General features: G+C 36.8%; 2 protein-coding genes across 9 annotated transcripts; both read left to right on the top strand.

The window, feature by feature from the left end:
- The first annotated feature begins 3,403 nt into the window (after window positions 1–3,403).
- Window positions 3,404–9,239, top strand: slc33a1 (solute carrier family 33 member 1). Of its 7 annotated transcripts, XM_073815727.1 has the most exons (9): window positions 3,415–3,651; window positions 3,878–3,936; window positions 4,063–4,170; window positions 4,528–5,320; window positions 5,505–5,707; window positions 5,818–6,002; window positions 6,875–6,992; window positions 7,553–7,768; window positions 7,857–9,239. In XM_073815727.1, exons 4-9 carry the CDS (start codon window positions 4,570–4,572, stop codon window positions 8,022–8,024), a joined length of 1,641 nt encoding a protein of 546 aa, XP_073671828.1. In that variant the 5' UTR covers window positions 3,415–3,651; window positions 3,878–3,936; window positions 4,063–4,170; window positions 4,528–4,569; the 3' UTR covers window positions 8,025–9,239. The 7 variants fall into 7 exon arrangements, with proteins under 7 accessions (XP_065139053.1, XP_073671828.1, XP_073671827.1 ...); XM_073815726.1 differs by lacking the exon at window positions 3,878–3,936 and having other exon boundaries at window positions 4,063–4,121; XM_065282977.2 differs by lacking the exon at window positions 3,878–3,936.
- Window positions 9,240–9,294: 55 nt separating this feature from the next.
- Window positions 9,295–12,458, top strand: c18h3orf33 (c18h3orf33 homolog (H. sapiens)). Of its 2 annotated transcripts, none has more exons than XM_065282671.2 (5): window positions 9,295–9,475; window positions 9,664–9,723; window positions 10,620–10,773; window positions 11,675–11,835; window positions 12,021–12,458. In XM_065282671.2, exons 1-5 carry the CDS (start codon window positions 9,368–9,370, stop codon window positions 12,288–12,290), a joined length of 753 nt encoding a protein of 250 aa, XP_065138743.1. In that variant the 5' UTR covers window positions 9,295–9,367; the 3' UTR covers window positions 12,291–12,458. The 2 variants fall into 2 exon arrangements, with proteins under 2 accessions (XP_065138743.1, XP_065138742.1); XM_065282670.2 differs by having other exon boundaries at window positions 11,672–11,835.
- The last annotated feature ends 5,363 nt before the right edge of the window (window positions 12,459–17,821 follow it).

The raw sequence follows: 17,821 nt of genomic DNA, 5'->3' as shown, positions 1-17,821 counted from the left end.
ATTTTATTATGATTGTATGTACTTACAATATTGGCAAACATACATAAAACAAGAAACCCATTATAACAAGCTAAGGTGAAAATAAAGTGCTAGGTGAGTGAAAATATAATAAAATTATAATATGTATAAATATAAAATATTCTCTTTCTCTCATTTACGGCAAAGAATGACAGGGTCAATATCACCATAAGTGTCTTTACTTCATAATTTCCAAAATAAAATTTGTGCACTGACAAATCATGGATCAGTGCCATTGTTTTATCTCAATATGCACAACAGTAATATTTTTGTAAAACATATTTGTATAAACAACTTAAAATAAAGCCTAGTCCTGGATTAATCTAAACTCTTTCTGGGAAACTGTCCCAATATGTTTTAACCTCCGGTGAACAAAGACAGACGGGGGTGGGATATCACTGAGTACATCAGTTGTGTATTTCTACAGTGTTATTTACTCTATAATGGTAGGGTGGCCACCAATTTACTGAACACATGGAAAATGTTTAATATTATTATGAAAATAGAATATAAATGATAAAAAATGACAAAATGATATATCATCAAATAACTTGAGAATAATAACATTGAAAGAGTAGTGTAATTGTATTAATTCATTTTTACACTAATTGAAGTTAGTTGAGCAGAATACATTTTAAGATATTTATCATTGTACTTATATGTGTGTAAATGTTTGACCATTTATAAAACCTTAAAATTGTATAAGTTTGCATTCTGTCCAAGAGAACTGGGTGATTCTGATGAGGACACCAAATTCACTTTAAAGTGATTTTGACCTGACAGATTGCTACAGTACAAAATCAAGCTTGTCCATTACTCTTCATGGAAGTTTTCTTGTTTATACCTGGTTTGAATGAGTACCATTCACTCCAAACACCCAAAAACCAGCATTCACTCCCTGCTAATGGGAAGTAATTGATTTAGTTTACTCTCACGCATCTTGTCACATGCCTTTATTTAACATGCTCTGTCACATGCATTTAAACCTTTTCGCCGAAATCATTAGGCTCCACATCGTCCTTCATTATCTCTGCATAGATGAGAATGAGAGGGAGGGGTCTGGGTTGTCATATATGACACTATTTTCATTATGAATAACACTATCTTTATCATAATAAAGTATACATAGACAATTATTAAATTTATTATTTCTTTCTCTTGTCTTACAGTTTTGTTTACTATGTGGTTTAATCACACACTGCAGCTGTGGCCTTGGGAGAAAAGGACAGCTATTTCAGGGTATAGTCATGTGTTTAGTGCATGAGTTTGTGATGTAAGTTGATCTACTTTTTATAATCTTTTAGATATCAATATATACCCACGTAATATGTTTTAAAATCCACATTTACTAAGCATGCATACAGACAAATCATAATTCAACAAAAAAATGGAATGAGATAAAGCATATTTACCGTGCTGTCCGAGGAGAGGGCTCCGAGCTCGGAATTTTAGCCCGAACCCAGAGTACTCCCCCCTCTTTTACTGTGATAAATTAATCTAGATGAGAGTGAGGTGCTGGGGTGGAGGAGGGATGCTACAAAAAATCTGTCACGGGACAGAGGTGAGGGACTGCCATTTATAGGCACCTCTTTGCACTGATTGGTTGGATCACATGACCATGCTCCTCCCGAACTTAGTTAAATAAACTTCATAAAAAAGCAAGCACAACTTATACCACATGTATACAATAATCACATAGGCCTTTGCTAATCACATACTAATTATAATCTGTATAATAATAATAATATAATAATATGATTGAATATAATGAACATGACATATATTTTACATATTATACATTATCTATATTAAATATATTATACATTATTATAATTTTCAACATATACTTTTTCGTGTAATGACCATTTTTCACTCTTTGCTTCTTCACTTTTTGTAAATCTCTTTAAAAACATTTGCTTAATGCCTAAAGCGACACTAAAGCTGCTTATTGCATAAAGAAAATATAAATGTATTGAAAAGTCGAAACATCAATCACTTCCTCCGCCCACAGCATATAAAAACCTTAACTCCAAAAATAAAAACAACGCAAAGCAGAATTTTACCTATAATGAATATGATAATGGATTACTTATTTTAGCTCTTTTGCTTCGGTGACATTCTTCTCAAAACTTTTCTGTGGAAAAGCACTGTGTTGAGGAAAGCCCTTATATGGAGCTGGTTTGCTAGTGTATTATGCAAATTACCTTGTGCATGAGGCTGCTTATTCAGAACACACCAAATTCATTAAAAAAGAGTTTAAAGGGCACCTACTATACCCATTTATACAAAATGTAATATAAAGCTATAAGTATAGTTCAGTTTTTACACATACGCGAGGATCCGCATATAGTGTGCATGATGCCAAATTGCTAATATCACTGTACTATGCTTCGCAAGGCTATGCATCCGACTGTGCGCGTTAGTCCGGTGCACGTAAAAAAAACAAGACTATACTCCAGGCTTAATTCTCAGGTGTGCCCAGTATGTATCTGTGACATTTCAGCTCAAAATACCCACATCTTATTTATTATGGCATGTACAAAATGCCCCTATTTGGGTGGGAATAAAAATGTGCTGTCTTTGTGTGTGTACCTTTAAATTCAAATGAGCTACTGCTCCTCACTCCCTTACTTAGAGATCTGATTTATGCGAATACAGTCTATTTAAGAGATTGCAGAGACCGTACACGCTGAGGGTGAAAACTATGGTAATGCAGGACTGTCAGTCAGTGGCCATGGGCGGGGCTTTATCAGTGTGACATCACATTAAAGATTAGAATCAAAAGGCATGTGTAATGAGACTGCTTTCATTTAATGGGGATTTAAAAAGTAGGAGTGGGTGGATTTTTTTATTGTAGCGTGGTTGTGTTCACAAAGTGTCAACAAACATTTATGTCCAAACACCTTGTAAAAGTGTTTTCTGCATAATAGGTACCCTTTAAGAACAAATTCATGTGCGCACATGTTGTGACAAATGTGCGTATTAGTCAATAAGACCCAGTGATTTAGTAGCTTTATCTCAAATATATATTAAATAATAATCCAGAATATGTCCATAATCTGTCATTTACTTATCTATGTTTATATAAACATTTACATTAATTTCAAACACAGTAAAACCTTTTGGTTGAAAAGCACTGCACTTGAAAAGTGGTTGAAAAGCACTGCACTCATTGCACTTGAATGTATGGTTTTATCAATAACTGCTATAACAATCAATTAATTTAAAAAATTTGTTAAATGAGTATTGAAATGTATGTATGCATGGTCAGAATATTTATTATCTTCCACCATTCTTCGATTCTTCAGCAAAGACAAATGAAATTAAAAACCAGACGGAACTTAAAACAGAAGAAGTAAGACACGTCAGCTGAAGCGCACGGACACATTTTAACGACGCACCGCTCCGGCTTCCTTCTCATTACAGCGGTCCAGTGTACATACAGCGCTTCCTTGTGTCGAGTAAACATTAGGTATACTGTATTTGTGTGGATGTTAATTTCAATAATATACTGCTCATCAGAAGTAACGGAACAACGGTCTCTTTTTCCGCGTCTTATTTTTGTCACATTTTGCTTTTTCCATTAATTCATTGATTCTTGACCTGTCATGTGTTATGTCATCATAGTGCAAGGTAATCATGAGTCAGTGTATTTTTTCTGTTTAACATCTCATGCATGTGCTTTCGTCGCGTTTTTAGTTTGAGAATTGTCATTTCTATTATTGAATAACTTGTCTCTGTTATATATTTGGTATGTCATCTGTACTTTTTATTTATTCAGTATGATGTGTTTTGAAGCAATTGGCAAATTCTGATTCTTTTGTTGCTTATCATTACTATGCGGATTTTTCCCTCCTAGTTGTTTTTACATAGGAGTTTTGTTTTAAAGATACCTGTGCCCACCTTTGTGGTTTGAGGGTACGTTACATGGTTTTAGGGTATGCTATCACCCATGTGTTCATTGATTGTTTAAATTGCAAATCATGGACATTAGTAGAGATTTTCTCCCTTTACTGTTATAACATCTTTTGCTCTTCTGGAAAGGCTTTCCACTAGATGCACCCATTCAGACACAGGAGCATCAGTGATGTCAGACACTGATGGTGGGTAACAAGGGTCTGACCCACAGTCCTGTTCCAGTTTACCCTAAAGGTATTGAGTGGGGTCTATCTAAGTGTGATTTTCCCCACCAGACACCGTAAACCATTCATTATGGACCTCTCTCTATGTATTAGATGAGGGTATCATAGGACTAATCATTTTTATTTGAGGAAACTGGATGATTTTATCAGTTTACCTCTCAAGAACAATATAAGGTTAAATAATATATATATTTTTTAGAAATAATTAAACAAATAAACTTATTTCTTATAAATTTTCTATTTATAAATACTTCTTTACACCAACTGCTGATTTACATGTAATTCTGGGATATCATCTGAGATGCTTTTTTATTAACTTCTCAGTTTATGATTGTATTTTAATTCATTGCTTCTGTTCTACATGCAGGTCTTTTTAGGATATATCTGGATTGATGCCCAGCATATTAAGATGGAAATGTCTAAATCTAACGCGCACAAGAACGGGAGGAAGCGGAAACCTGTGGTGTTCAACTCGGACATGAGTGACAGGGATACCAAGCTATCAGACTTAGAGGTGGACGGTGATGAAGAAGCTCTTTTGCACAACTCGGACAGGAATGACAGACATCCTAAAGTTCGTAATGGAATCCAAGGAGAGCTGGGCAACGTGGCCCTCTTGCTCTTCTTGTATGTGCTTCAGGGCATTCCCTTAGGCTTGGCTGGGAGCATCCCTCTCATCATGCAGAGTAAGAACGTCAGTTACCGGGACCAGGCTTATTTTAGCTTTGTCTTTTGGCCCTTCAGCCTAAAACTGCTCTGGGCCCCTCTGGTGGACTCTTTGTACCTGAAGCAGTTTGGCAGGAGAAAGTCTTGGCTTGTACCCACTCAGTACCTGTTGGGGTTTTTTATGCTCCATCTGTCATTCACCGTTGACTCAATGCTTCAGTCAGACGGACAAAAGGGGCCAGATGTGTTCACCTTGACTGCAGTCTTCTTCTTTTTAGCTTTCCTCGCAGCCACACAAGATATTGCTGTTGATGGCTGGGCTTTGACCATGCTGTCCAGGGAGAATGTTGGTTATGCTTCAACTTGTAACTCTGTGGGACAAACAGCTGGATATTTCCTGGGAAACGTCTTGTTTCTTGCCTTGGAGTCTGCTGATTTCTGCAACAAGTATCTTAGGTTTGAACCTCAGGAACAGGGCATTGTAACTCTCTCAGGTATATGGAAAAATTAATTATTGATTATTATATTAATGATTGATTGTTATTATATTGATTATTAAATGATTAATTAAAGAAATGCATGGGTTCATATTAAAATGCATTTGGTCTTTGTTTTGTATTACAGACTTCCTATTATTTTCTAACCATTTATACTGTTCTGTTCTGCATTGTATCTCAGATTTCTTGTTTTTTTGGGGGATTGTATTCTTGGTGTCAACCACTCTGGTCGCTATCCTGAAAAAGGAGAATGGTAGAAAGCATCATAGCAAGAAGAAGCCCAAAGAGGAGGCACATAGTGTTATGGAGACCTACAAGCATTTGTTTTCCATTATTAAAATGCCAACAGTCTTTACCTTCTGTGTCCTACTACTAACCGCTAAGGTCTGAAGCGTCATTATTGCTATTGTCATTTTCCTATTCTCTTTTAATCATAGCAACCTTTTAGCATTAAGCAAATCGATCTTACCTCTCTGTCTTCACCTCTCTTTCAGATTGGCTTTTCTGCTGCTGATGCTGTGACAGGGCTGAAGCTCGTGGAAGCTGGAGTTCCTAAAGAGCAACTGGCTCTGCTGGCAGTTCCTATGGTACCTCTCCAGATTCTGTTGCCTTTAGTTATTAGTAAATACACAGCCGGTCCTCGTCCCCTAGATGTCTTCTACAAGGCATTTCCATTCAGGTACAAACAGAATCCATAAACATAAACAAAGAGCTCTAATGCAAAACCCTTTAAGTGCATCTGAAATGTTTTATTGTAAATTTTTACAATCACATTTTTATCAGGCTCTTATGTTTGGTTTCAGTATTTCACTTTAATGGCAATGAAAAGGTTATTAGTCAGTAAACTATGAAGCGGTTCAACCCGGCGCTCAGGTAGAATAGTTTGTGATAGGTGCTCTAGGGGTAGGGAAAAATCCAAAGACAAAATAAGCAGGCCCCAGGTACTCAGTCAAATATAAAAAAGAGGAGAAGGAGCCTTTATTAAGTATGGCTTACATCATGTTAAAATAGAAAAGCCAACATGTTTCAACCAACAAGTGGTCTGCTTTGCCCTGCAGCAAACCACTTGTTGGTTGAAATTTTTTTTGACTGAGTGCCTGGGACCTGCTTTTTTGTTATTAGTAATTGAAAGGCTTAATTTTAACAAATGTCACTTTTGTCATTTCATTGGTATTAGCAAATTTGACTGTTACTGCAAAAACCTCTAAGTACATGTAAAACCACTTTACTGTCCTTTCTGAATAAAGCTAAAAGGCAAAAAAATTCTGTCAATATACTAATATATTCTGTAAACCTCCTTTATCCGGGTAAAAAAAACCATAGGATTAAGCAGAATTAAAGCAAAAGTATTTGAATTAACGTATAACACATGCCAGGAGCATTCGTTAATATCATTATATTGGTGAGGTGCCATTTAGCGGCTCTTCATATCTTACTGCTTGTTATTAACAGTTGTGATGTCCACAGAATATGGCCAGACACTTTCTTATGTGTAATCATAATAAAGAATTGTATAGTTATAGTGCACATGTTTGACGTATTTCTCAAAAGGCTGCTGATTGGTCTGGAATATGCTTTGCTGGTCTGGTGGACCCCAAGCGTTCGGCAAGAGGGGGGCTTCCCTTTGTATTATTATGCCGTGGTGCTACTCAGCTATGCTCTACATCAGGTTAGTTATATGTAAACTAACATAAATAATGTGAATGTGTTTTGTGCATTCTTTTCTATGTTTTGGTATGTTCTAGAAATAAAGTAGGGATGCTTAACGATTAATCGTGATTAATCGTGATTAATCGTTAGCAGAATAAAAGTTTTTGTTTACATCTTATATGTGTGTGAACTGTGTATAATAACTTTGTATAAATAAATGTACACACATGCATGTATATGTTTTAGAAATGTTTACATGTGTATATACATTTGTATATTTATGTATAATTTATATTATATATAAATACTTAATATATAAAAAAATTTTTCTTAAAATTATACATGAATGTGTTCATATTTATATATATGCATATTTATTATACACAGTTTTCACACATATGTGATGTAAACAAAAACTTTTATTCTGCTAACGATTAATCGTGATTAATTGTTTAGCATCCCTAAAATAAAGGTTAATTTTATTTTGTTAGCTTACCATAAGCTTACACTTGATAATGTACAAATACACTTGGAGTTGATTTGTAGTTTGGTTAATTGTGAAATTTGTTTTTCCACTAGGTGGCACTATATAGCATGTATGTTGCCTGCATGGCCTTTCATGCTAAGGTCAGTGATCCTGTCATAGGGGGCACTTATATGACCCTTTTAAACACTGTGACTAATCTAGGAGGGAACTGGCCCTCAACTTTAGCGTTATGGCTGGTAGATTCTCTCACCTTTAAAGAATGCCAGGGAGCCCCTGGGCAGACATGCGGTTCAATTGAAGAAGCAGGGGTTAGTTAATTTTCTCTTTTCCAATTCAAGTTATCTGCTATGTATGTGGTCACACAATGCATTTAACCTCTTCTTATATTGTTTGCAGCTTTGTGTCAGAGAAGGTGGGACGTGTATAACAACATTGGATGGTTACTATGTAGAGTCTGTGGTGTGTGTTCTGATTGGTCTCTGCTGGTGGATCTTCTTCGGAAATAAAATGAAGCGATTACAAGAAGAAAGCCCTTCAGCATGGCATTGTAGAGGTGCCAAATAGCACAGTCTCTGTTGGACTCTAATGAATCTGGAACTACTGTTGTTGTTTTTTGTTGTTTTGTTAAAATTATTTCATGATGTGCTCTCTTACACCCCCTGCCTTTTACACATTGAGTGACATCTTGTATTTTTACAGCAAGCCTGTGAATGGGCTTTAAACAGTTTAAAACGTAAAATGCTAAAATATACTGTAACATTAAACCATTATGTCTGATTGATTATTCCCCAAAACCACAGCTTTAAATCCTGAAGATTTATACAGCTAGTGATTCAGCCATACTTTATGTATAAAAGTAGATCATAAATGAGATTATCAAACATCTGGATTACGATTACTTGATTTGTCTGTGCCTTGTTTCCATTTCCAATATTAATACAACATTTTCAATATGAATGCAGATCTTTTGATATTCTACAGGTAGTAAATATACTGGACCACTGTTTCAAGGTTTATTATACAAAATGCACAATTTTAGCTGCTTTGTCTTTACTCTAGAAATACTTAAATATAATTGAGCTGTTCAGATTTTGCATTGTAATATTGATTTATTAGGCATATACTACCCAGTCACATGTATACTGTATATATTGTCAACAAACAAAATGCAGTATACACCCGTTTCACAAAAAGAGGTGTTACAAGCAAATCCATCTATATTTACAGCAAAACCTTTATAAAATGTACAGTTTTGTTGTCTTTACGTTTTTCATCTGTCTTCATCAACATAAATTTAATGCCAGTACTTGCAATGCAATCTTATAGTATGTGTCTGAACAGTTTGTGCAACCAGCAGTGTCCTTTGAGGAAATGTTTTTGGCTGAACCAAAAATGAATGTTTAGATCTTTTATAAATAACGTAGACTTTGTAGACTTTTTCTACTGTAGATGTCCATTTACTACAGTAATATCTGCTATGGAATCACCAGCTCTTTTGAACAGGGTATTTAATCCTTGGTGAAAAGGTTGAATTACTGTAAATTCCATTGTACTGCGTCTTTACAGATCAACAATATTTCGTTAAATTTTTTATAATTTCTTCACGTTTTTGTTTATTAAGTGTTCAGACAGGTTTGAAAGAGGGTACAGTTGCATTGTGACACTTGACCATTGTAAATTCTTGTGAATCGTTCCGAGGAACATTTTTACCAACATTCCCAAGGTGTAATGTTAATTAAATGCATATCTTATATGAAAATAAATTAAACGAAGATTTGAGCCTGTAGTTTTCAGTTTTTCCCCGCTGTTTTCTGGAGAAATAAAGAAGTACTTTTTTTATTTGTCCTAACCTGCTATCCGTTATCAGGGGGCGTGGTTTCATCTGTAGTTTTTCCTCTGTAAACAACATGCCGAGTCTGGATCCTGAAGATGTGAACGAGAGAAATGACAAGCCTTCCCAAAATATCATTGCTGTTATATCACAGTTTGCCGACGACAACTTAACTTTTGTCCGAGTAAATAATTTAGAATAGCATTTTTAATTTGTTGTCAGTTTGAAGTTGCAGAAATATGTGATTGCTTGATGATTGACAAAATGAAACAAAAACCAACTCAACATACATTAAAATATTATTCATAGCATAATACCTTACATTACGTCTCATAAGTTTCATCATGTCATGTTTTGTGCGCTTCTCAACAGAATATCAGCCCATGTCTCGGCCTCGCTGGTCTTCTCATCATAACGAGGAGCATCTGGCTGGTAAATGTTTAATGCGCGTGCTTTTATTTCACGTGGCTGTCATGGTGTCAGAGTAAAACATTCATAGTAATGCTTTTATTTTGGTTGACTGTAAATAGTTATTGAACGCAACATTAAGATTAAACTGCTGCAAGTATAATTTCACCAAACAGTGAACCGTCCTTCTTACATGAAAGTAGTCCCGCCCACAACCACGTCATTGGTTAAGGTTGGAAGACAGTCACCTCTGATTTTTCTGATTGGTTTCTAAAGCCATGCTGTAATCATTTTATCAGACATTTATTTCAGTCATAGACATTAATATCTGCTACATAAGGGGTCTCCAACCATTTTATGAGCAAGGGCTACCACAATAGATAAAACAATCTGGAGGGCTAATTTTTTATATGGTCTACTCAAAATTTTGTTTTACTTGTTTATTTTATTTTAATTGTAAATATTTTTTATTATTGTTTAAAGTGTTAAAATAGATAAAAGAAGCCAAGCTAATATAAAAAATTGTAGCAAATAAAAATTGAGGCTAATAATCGAATGCTTTGGCGTGCAACCTGGCGCCTGTGGGCATCATGTTAGAGACCAATGTGCTACATAATCGGGGCATTTTACATTAGATATTTATTTGTCATGTAGCTCAGTGGGAAGAGCATTGCAATAGCAGTGGAAAAGGTTGTGGGTTTGATTCCATGGGAACACACACTGATACAATGTATATGTTAATGCACTGTAAGTCACTTTGGACAAAAGCATCTGCCAAATGCATAAATTTAAAAAAACACACCTACAGCAGCTATAGTTAGAAATACATTTTCAGCTTTTTCTTTTACCATAACTGTAAAAATAAAATATTTTACTTATGTTCTTACCCTGGTAAAATTGTCTTGTCTTTTACTCTGCAGATTACAAAATTTGGATATGCCTCTGATATTCCAGCCTGGTTCATTGAGAGAAACATCAGTATCAGAGGAAGAGTGAGAAATATAACCGAGACCGGGCTTAAAGTGGAACACCAACCAATTTATGTCCCTTTGCTCAGTCCCCTACTTACTAAACGTGAGGAAACACCCCAGTCTTGCATTCATTAAAATGACTTGAATCCCCTATGCAAACCCCCAGGAAGACCCTCCTTACATATACAGCATTTAATTAAAGTTTTATCAGTAGGCCTGCACATTCATTTCACTGCTGTTATGGGGACCACTGTATTCATCTGAACAGCTGGTCCCGATTATGACTCAATCTTTACAAATCCTTTTCTCTTAGAAAGAAAGAGTAGACAATTTTCATAACTTTGTTCTTCCAACTGCGCATTTTCCCCCCTGCCGTCTTGCCTCATAGTAGCACTGTCTTTGAACTTGGATTGAAGCCAAGTCATTGAACACGAATGATTTCTCCCGCCTGTTGTTCTATTGTTACACCCCAAACCTAACTGTTACTAAATGATTTATTTCATTTCAGATTCAATTTTGCAAAGCAGTTAATGGAGGGAAGCAGCCAATGTAATTTCATTATGGACCAGCGATATCCTTAAAATTAATTACAAGTGTTTAAATGTGCTTTTTAGTGCTAAACAGGTCACGGATCAAGTCCCTTAAGTTTGATTATTGGGGGGACAAGAGGATCCCAATCCCAATGGGATTCACAGATGGCCTTGTCAACCCTGACCCCTTTGGGCTTGTAGGCCTACCATATGGGAAAGGTTTCTCTCATATATTGTATAGTGACAGACCGTTACATGTATCAAGATAGGGTCAGCCTTAATGATCTTGCCCTGTAGACAACAGAAAAGGGACTTTTTTAAAAAATCCATTACAAGTCATACTAATATATACTAGCCCCCTAAACTAGGTCTTTTAAACTAGGGTTCACTTCAAACACAAAGCACTTTGAAATACAGTCTTGTTTATCTAGTAGTTTTAAAGGGTTACTAGCTGACTCATCATGGTCTTAGCAGGTCAGTGCGTGACCCTCCTGGATGTGCGTCTGGCTGGGGTGGAGCTGACCTCAGAAGGGCAGAAATGGATCAGTCAACAGCTAAAACCATCTGAGACGGTGTGGCTCCGACTGATCGCTCGACAAAACGAGACCCTCCACTGTCTAGTGTCAGTTAACAGGGTAGGTGAGATACACCAGATTAGCACAGGGTCAGATACCACCATGAAAGTTGTAAGCTTGACTAACAAGAGGCTTTTACACTTCAAGTGAAAATAAACAATGTAAGAAAATATGTTGTGATATTGTAGATCTATTACAAAGAACATTTTAACACCCCATCACCCTGTTTCTACTACTATTACTAGGGCTCACTTTTAAACATTTGTGTGAATGAGGAGCTTTTGAAGGATGGTTTGGCCAGGACGTCTCCCCTCGTTGGTCTGGATCCTCAGTCTCGCATCTACTGGAGACTCTATAAGCGCTTGCTGAGGGCTGAGAGCAGAGCGGAAAAGAAAGGAAAAGGCTTGTGGAAGGAAGAGAGTCGTTGGGAGAGAGCTGCTAATGTATTGAAGAACAATATGTTGATCAAGTCAATTAAGAAACTTTATAAATGGACATCTGGTGCCAAAGAATAGTAAACAATTTAATTTGCAAAAGGACAAGGGTGGTTTTAGATTATGCAAATTTTTTTGGGTTTAAGTATTTTTTGAGATGCATTTTTATATTTATTCTACTTATAACAGTGTTGATGTCACACATGCATGACTACAATAAAACTTTAATTAAAAAGAAACGCGAACTTATTTTGGAAAAGTGTGTTTCTGTGCCTGATGCTTTTTAATACTATGACATGTTAAGTGGGCGTGGCACTGTTGCCGGATAGCAAGAAAGTTCCTGCAGTTTGAGCCTCAGCTTGGTTGGGATGCTTTTTTGTGTTGAGTTTGCATATTCTCCCTGTGTCAGCATGGGTTTACTTTGGGAACTCCCAGGCCATAGACATGCCGGTTAGGTGAATGTCTTGTGTATCTAGAGATGCCAAATTGCCCTTACTCAACTTGTGTGTGGATTAACTTGTGTCTAGATTGACATGTATGTGGATTAACCAGTTCTCACCATGAAACTAGCAATTGATGCTGTAGTGGCATTAAGAAAAAATAAACAAACATGACCTGTTAAGCCTAAGAATGTGTCTCTTCACACATGTATTTATACAAACATTTCAACACCATCCCTGATGGTGGCTGTGTAATCACATTATCACGCTGCCTTACACCTGTATCACTAGAGCTCCCATCATCATGGTTCTGACAACCGGAAAGCCTTTGTACTTTCCCTCCTCTCATAAATCCATATCCAACAGACCACTTGGTTTTCTCTTACCCTGGGGAGATGGGGGAGTACTTTGTCAGGATGACATGGCAGTGGGGGTCTACCCATGCCCCCACTGGGACAGTGAGGAGGGGGGACCCCATCACTATAGAAACATCACACTCTGAAGACAAAGTGCATTGAGGGGGGACACCATCCCAGGGTCCTAGAGGCCTTAGGACTTGGAGATTGGAAAACATTGCTTAACAGGGATAAAATGTGGAGTGGGAGTTTTTTGAGCTCCAGATATTTACAGCTGTGTCTAAATTTAAGAAACCCAATAAAACATTTTTAAATCTGAAAATATTGAGTTTAATTGCTATTAGCTTAGCTATTAGTGATTTGACAAGTATTAAAGACCCTATTTACTAAAGAAAACAAATATGGTAGAATAAAGCTTGTTAGGCTGTAAGCAAGGGCCTAATGGACATAAAATGGCCCTCCCAGTGGGTTTCTCAAAAGTGAAATCTTTGGTCCTCTTGCAGGGGTTTAGTTTTTGTCTCTATATGCACAAAGGGGAGGAGGTGACTGTCAGCACCCCTCTTACGCCTTTGTTGTGCAAATGTCCCTTGCGACTACGGCAGAGTTACTGGACTCTTATTGGACAGGCTGTTTGAATTGTAAGGTGCATTACTGTGATCATTGGGTCTGAGTATAGCAGACTTTGAACTGAGACTCAGCACATGGGCGGTTACGCGGAAAGAACTGTGGAAACTGTGGAAGGACTGATGGATGAGAGATGTGGGAGTTAATTCTTGGGAAAATATGCTCTTTGTGTTTGTGCAGGAGCGAGAACAGAGCTCCTCTCTCCTCGTTGTATCAAATTCTACACTTGGAATTTTGAGACCCTCAACTGATTTTACAACTCTCACTGTGATGATGTGACAATAAAGAATTTTTTAATAACACACAATATCAATAAAGATACACTACACTTTTGCAACTTGTCTCTTTATAGGTCTATCAATTTTTGTGTGTTTCTATTAAGACATATTTGGGTAGCATTGCTGCACATGGCATATTTCAGTCATGTGCATCCAACTATGGTATTGGAATAAAAATCTTTAAATAAATGAATATGAGCAAATCAATTTGTTTAAAACGTTAAAATAAATAAACAAATAATTAAACGAATGATAGTGTAAGAATATTAACTGTCAAAGTTTAAGTTCTTTCTAGTTGCACGTGATTGACTGTCGGTCCATTCCGAATGATCCGCGCCAGTGTTTGCCGCTGCTCGTGCTTTAGCTCCGGTCAGTTTATCGGTCCTGAGCGTTTGAATGAGAGCAGAGACTTACAGTTAAACAGTAAACACTGCTGTTCATGACCTTACTTTAGGAAGGAGAACCCTGGAAACCCTGTGGCCTTGTGTAGAGGAAACAACACACAATGTTTTCATAAAAAAATCATCAGCACGAAAGCGGAATATTAAGCACACACTGTTGAGTGTGAGAAACTTAGGTGAGTGATTTGTCTCTGTTCTTTGTTGAGAGCAGGTGCACGTTTGTACCGGACAGACATATCGTTTTTTTAGTCAGTTTCTAGTCCCTTTTCAATCCTTTTCGCTACTTTTAAGAACTTTGTCAAGATTGTTTGCCAGTTAAATAACTGCAATCAGTTTAAACTCTCAAAACGCGGAGTTTGGCTTGAACACGTATGGGGGCATGTATGATGTATTTACATATTTGTAATGACAATTACAGTACATATTTATTATAAACGAAACTGTGAGGCGCTGTACTATGAAATTTGAAGTGTTTACTCACAACGAAAGGAAACTGCTTACCTTTCTTGTTTGGTACAGGTTTGACATTTGATAGATTTGGCATGGCATTACAGACGCAATCCTAGGAAAATTAACAATGGCTTTATTGTAGCAGTAACCAAAGTGTAGTAACCATGTTTTTTTGGCGGATTGCCATTTATATTTTACTACCAATAAAATGGTTACTGTACGTTTACTATAATGATACAATGGCTAATTTCTGGATACACACATGCTGAAATATAACTTACTTAAGTTACTGTAGTTAACTGTATGAAATGTCTAGGTACTATATTATTTTTCATACACTGTAAAAAATACTTTGCTGCCTTAAAATTTTTTATGGAATCAACTCGGATTTACAAGTCATTTCAATTTACTGTTATTTATCTTGACTAGAGATGAGTTGTTATAACTACAGGTGAGATGTTATAACTTATAAATTTAAGTTGACTTTTCTCAACTATATTTTATAAGTTGTGACAACTAATTTTTGTTGACATGACTCGTAAATCTGAGTTGATTTAACAAAAATTTTTAAGGCAGCAAGGTTTTTTTACAGTGTACTGAAAAAAAGACCATCTAAAAACAGCCTATGCTGATTGGATGTTTACCTGGTACAGTCTAGCAGGCTGGTTTTAGAGGGGTTTTGGCCACTTTTTTTACTGACCCACCAGCTAAAACCAGCTGACCCACCAGGCTAAAAGATCAACTTAACCAGCTTTGCCAGGCTGGGAGGACCAGCTTAAACAAGCTACTTTCATCTAAAATCAGCACACCAGCAAAGCCAAGTTTTTAGCCTGGGCAAGCTGGTTTATTGGTGGGTCAGTTGGTCTTCCAACCTGACCAGTTAAGACCAGCTAAAAAGTGGCCAAAACTCCTCAAATTAGCATGCTAAACCAGCTAAAACCAATTTGAGAGACCAGCTAAACCAGGCTAAGTTGGTCTTTTCCGTGTGGATTTTTAAATTTAACAAATATTAAAGTACTACAGTGTTTACTATAGTTATCAATTCACTATAGATGATACAACAGAATACTGTAGCATACATTAACAAAGTGTCAAATAATATAATATAGCAGGGCTCAACATAAAGGACTGCCCGGTGGCCCCAGGCAAGCGTGAGAGACGTTCGGGCCAGTAAAAAGTATTTTCACTTGCCCGATCGGGCCAGTGCTTCACCCTCAGTCACGAAAATATATCTTGGAAGCAGACATTTACTTGGGTAAAACACAACAAGTTGGGAGCCTTTTTTTGTTGGAACATGTCTGTTGTATATGTATACAATTATATTTGACTTTTGAATTATTATGTTTGAATGTGAGAGTGATATTTTTTTAATTGGGGCCAGTGAAAATTTTTGCAGGGCAAGTGAAATTCTGAACCACTGGCCCGGTCGGGCCATATACTACAATACGCTACAATTTTCTATAGTAAATATTAAAGTATACTCTAGTATTTTTTTACATCTGAATATTGCTGTGTATTTCAAATGCCTCAGACAAAGTAGTAAAGCCATGGTTGATTTTTCGTAAAAAAAAAATGGTTGGTAGTTTTTATGTTAGCTGGGTTGGCATTGAAGAGAGTTGACAGGTGGTCTTAAGGGGATGTAGACTACACTTGTTCACATCACAGTTGGGATGTAAAGTTGACATCTCTGGGTGTATGTTATATTCAGGAAATATGCTAGCACATTCAGACATGTTGGCACAAGGTGGCGGTTGGTAAATTGATCCAGGTGTGTACAAGGCATGAACGCTCATAAATCACTGTTACTCATTTTTAATATTTCCCCAAATTCATAGCCTTTGTAATAGATTCATATACATCTTTATTTTAGCAGCCAACCAATATAATTTTTTCCCAAAAATTTAAATACAGTGTGTGGTTGCAGATATTAACCGAGTGATTCGAAGACCTGTGTTTGGATGCACATGAATCAAATTATAAGTAAAATATTTTCTTTCATTTCACTGTGCCCACATAGATGCATTATGATAAAGGTTAATGTTACCAAATATGAGATTGTAAGAGGAGCATTGTGTTTTTTTTGTCACTCTAAAGAACTTCTATTCAAAGTGTGTGCATACTTTTGTCTATTGGAACGTGCGGGGTAAAATGACTCCAGTGTTTTCCAAGCACAGTGTATCAGTTTGCTCCCTTGCTCGGGTGTAGCGTAGGCCCGCAAACAAGCTTCTGAATGGAAGCGGAGACTCGATGAATTATTTAGCCTTTATTCTCTGGGAACAGAAGACGTGTTAACTGTATTCTGTATGTTCTTGGTGTGGCTGCAGTAAAGTTAGTCCTCCGTGGTCTTGTGATGTAACAGATCTGAGTGTCTGTCACTTGTTTTGGGTCATGGGCTCTAAAATGTCCCTACCACTCCTACATGGCTCAACAAAAGCCAATGTGTCAGACTGTATTCCCCAAAATTTGGCAAATATAACAAAGGCTGTCTCTATTCTAGCATTGTTGTGAAGGAATGCTCATGTTCATATAAGAAAGTCTTTATACAGTAAACTTTCAGAGAATTCAATGCATAATAGATGAAGTGGGGTGCTGGGAGGGTCATGCGGGCAGCATGGGAAATTGAAAAGGTTGCAAAGATCTATATAGATCTTGCGATAACATTAGGGACTAGAAACAAACACATTGACCTATACTATAGTGTCACAATTCTAAGCAGTCTTATACCCACACAAACATAATGCAGAAACACACGTGTCAGCAGTCTTACTGACCTGTATTTTGATGTTTGACAGTATCTACTCCTACAGGACAAGGGATGGTACTACAGGGGGCTTGTGTTGGGCAAAATGTCCTGCTAGTACAAAGTGTGAGGGGGTGTGGGGGTCAATGGGTTAGCCCCTCCCCTACCTTAAATCTATTCTAAGTGCTGTCACCCAATTCCCTGGTTTCTTAACCCTCTCACTCTCACTGATGGCTGAGATTTATGAATGACTGTCTATAGACCCTTTTACTGTTCGTACACAATGATGATGTGGCAGCGTATGCGCACGCATTTTGGCAATG

This window comes from Paramisgurnus dabryanus, chromosome 9, assembly GCF_030506205.2.
Source record: "Paramisgurnus dabryanus chromosome 9, PD_genome_1.1, whole genome shotgun sequence".
Classification (NCBI taxonomy): domain Eukaryota; kingdom Metazoa; phylum Chordata; class Actinopteri; order Cypriniformes; family Cobitidae; genus Paramisgurnus; species Paramisgurnus dabryanus.
Note: the sequence above shows the minus strand (reverse complement) of the source record. Positions and strands in the feature narration are given on the sequence as shown.

Bases quoted from the DNA above. Each gene is read 5' to 3' on its own strand.
- c18h3orf33 (XM_065282670.2), top strand. From the start codon at position 9,368: ATGCCGAGTCTGGATCCTGAAGATGTGAACGAGAGAAATGACAAGCCT. The intron at 9,724-10,619 runs GTAAATGTTTAA...TTTACTCTGCAG, and splicing joins TAACGAGGAGCATCTGGCTG to ATTACAAAATTTGGATATGC. The intron at 10,774-11,671 runs GTGAGGAAACAC...TCATGGTCTTAG, and splicing joins CAGTCCCCTACTTACTAAAC to CAGGTCAGTGCGTGACCCTC.
- slc33a1 (XM_073815726.1), top strand. The intron at 5,708-5,817 runs GTCTGAAGCGTC...CCTCTCTTTCAG, and splicing joins TCCTACTACTAACCGCTAAG to ATTGGCTTTTCTGCTGCTGA. The intron at 6,993-7,552 runs GTTAGTTATATG...TTTTTCCACTAG, and splicing joins TCAGCTATGCTCTACATCAG to GTGGCACTATATAGCATGTA.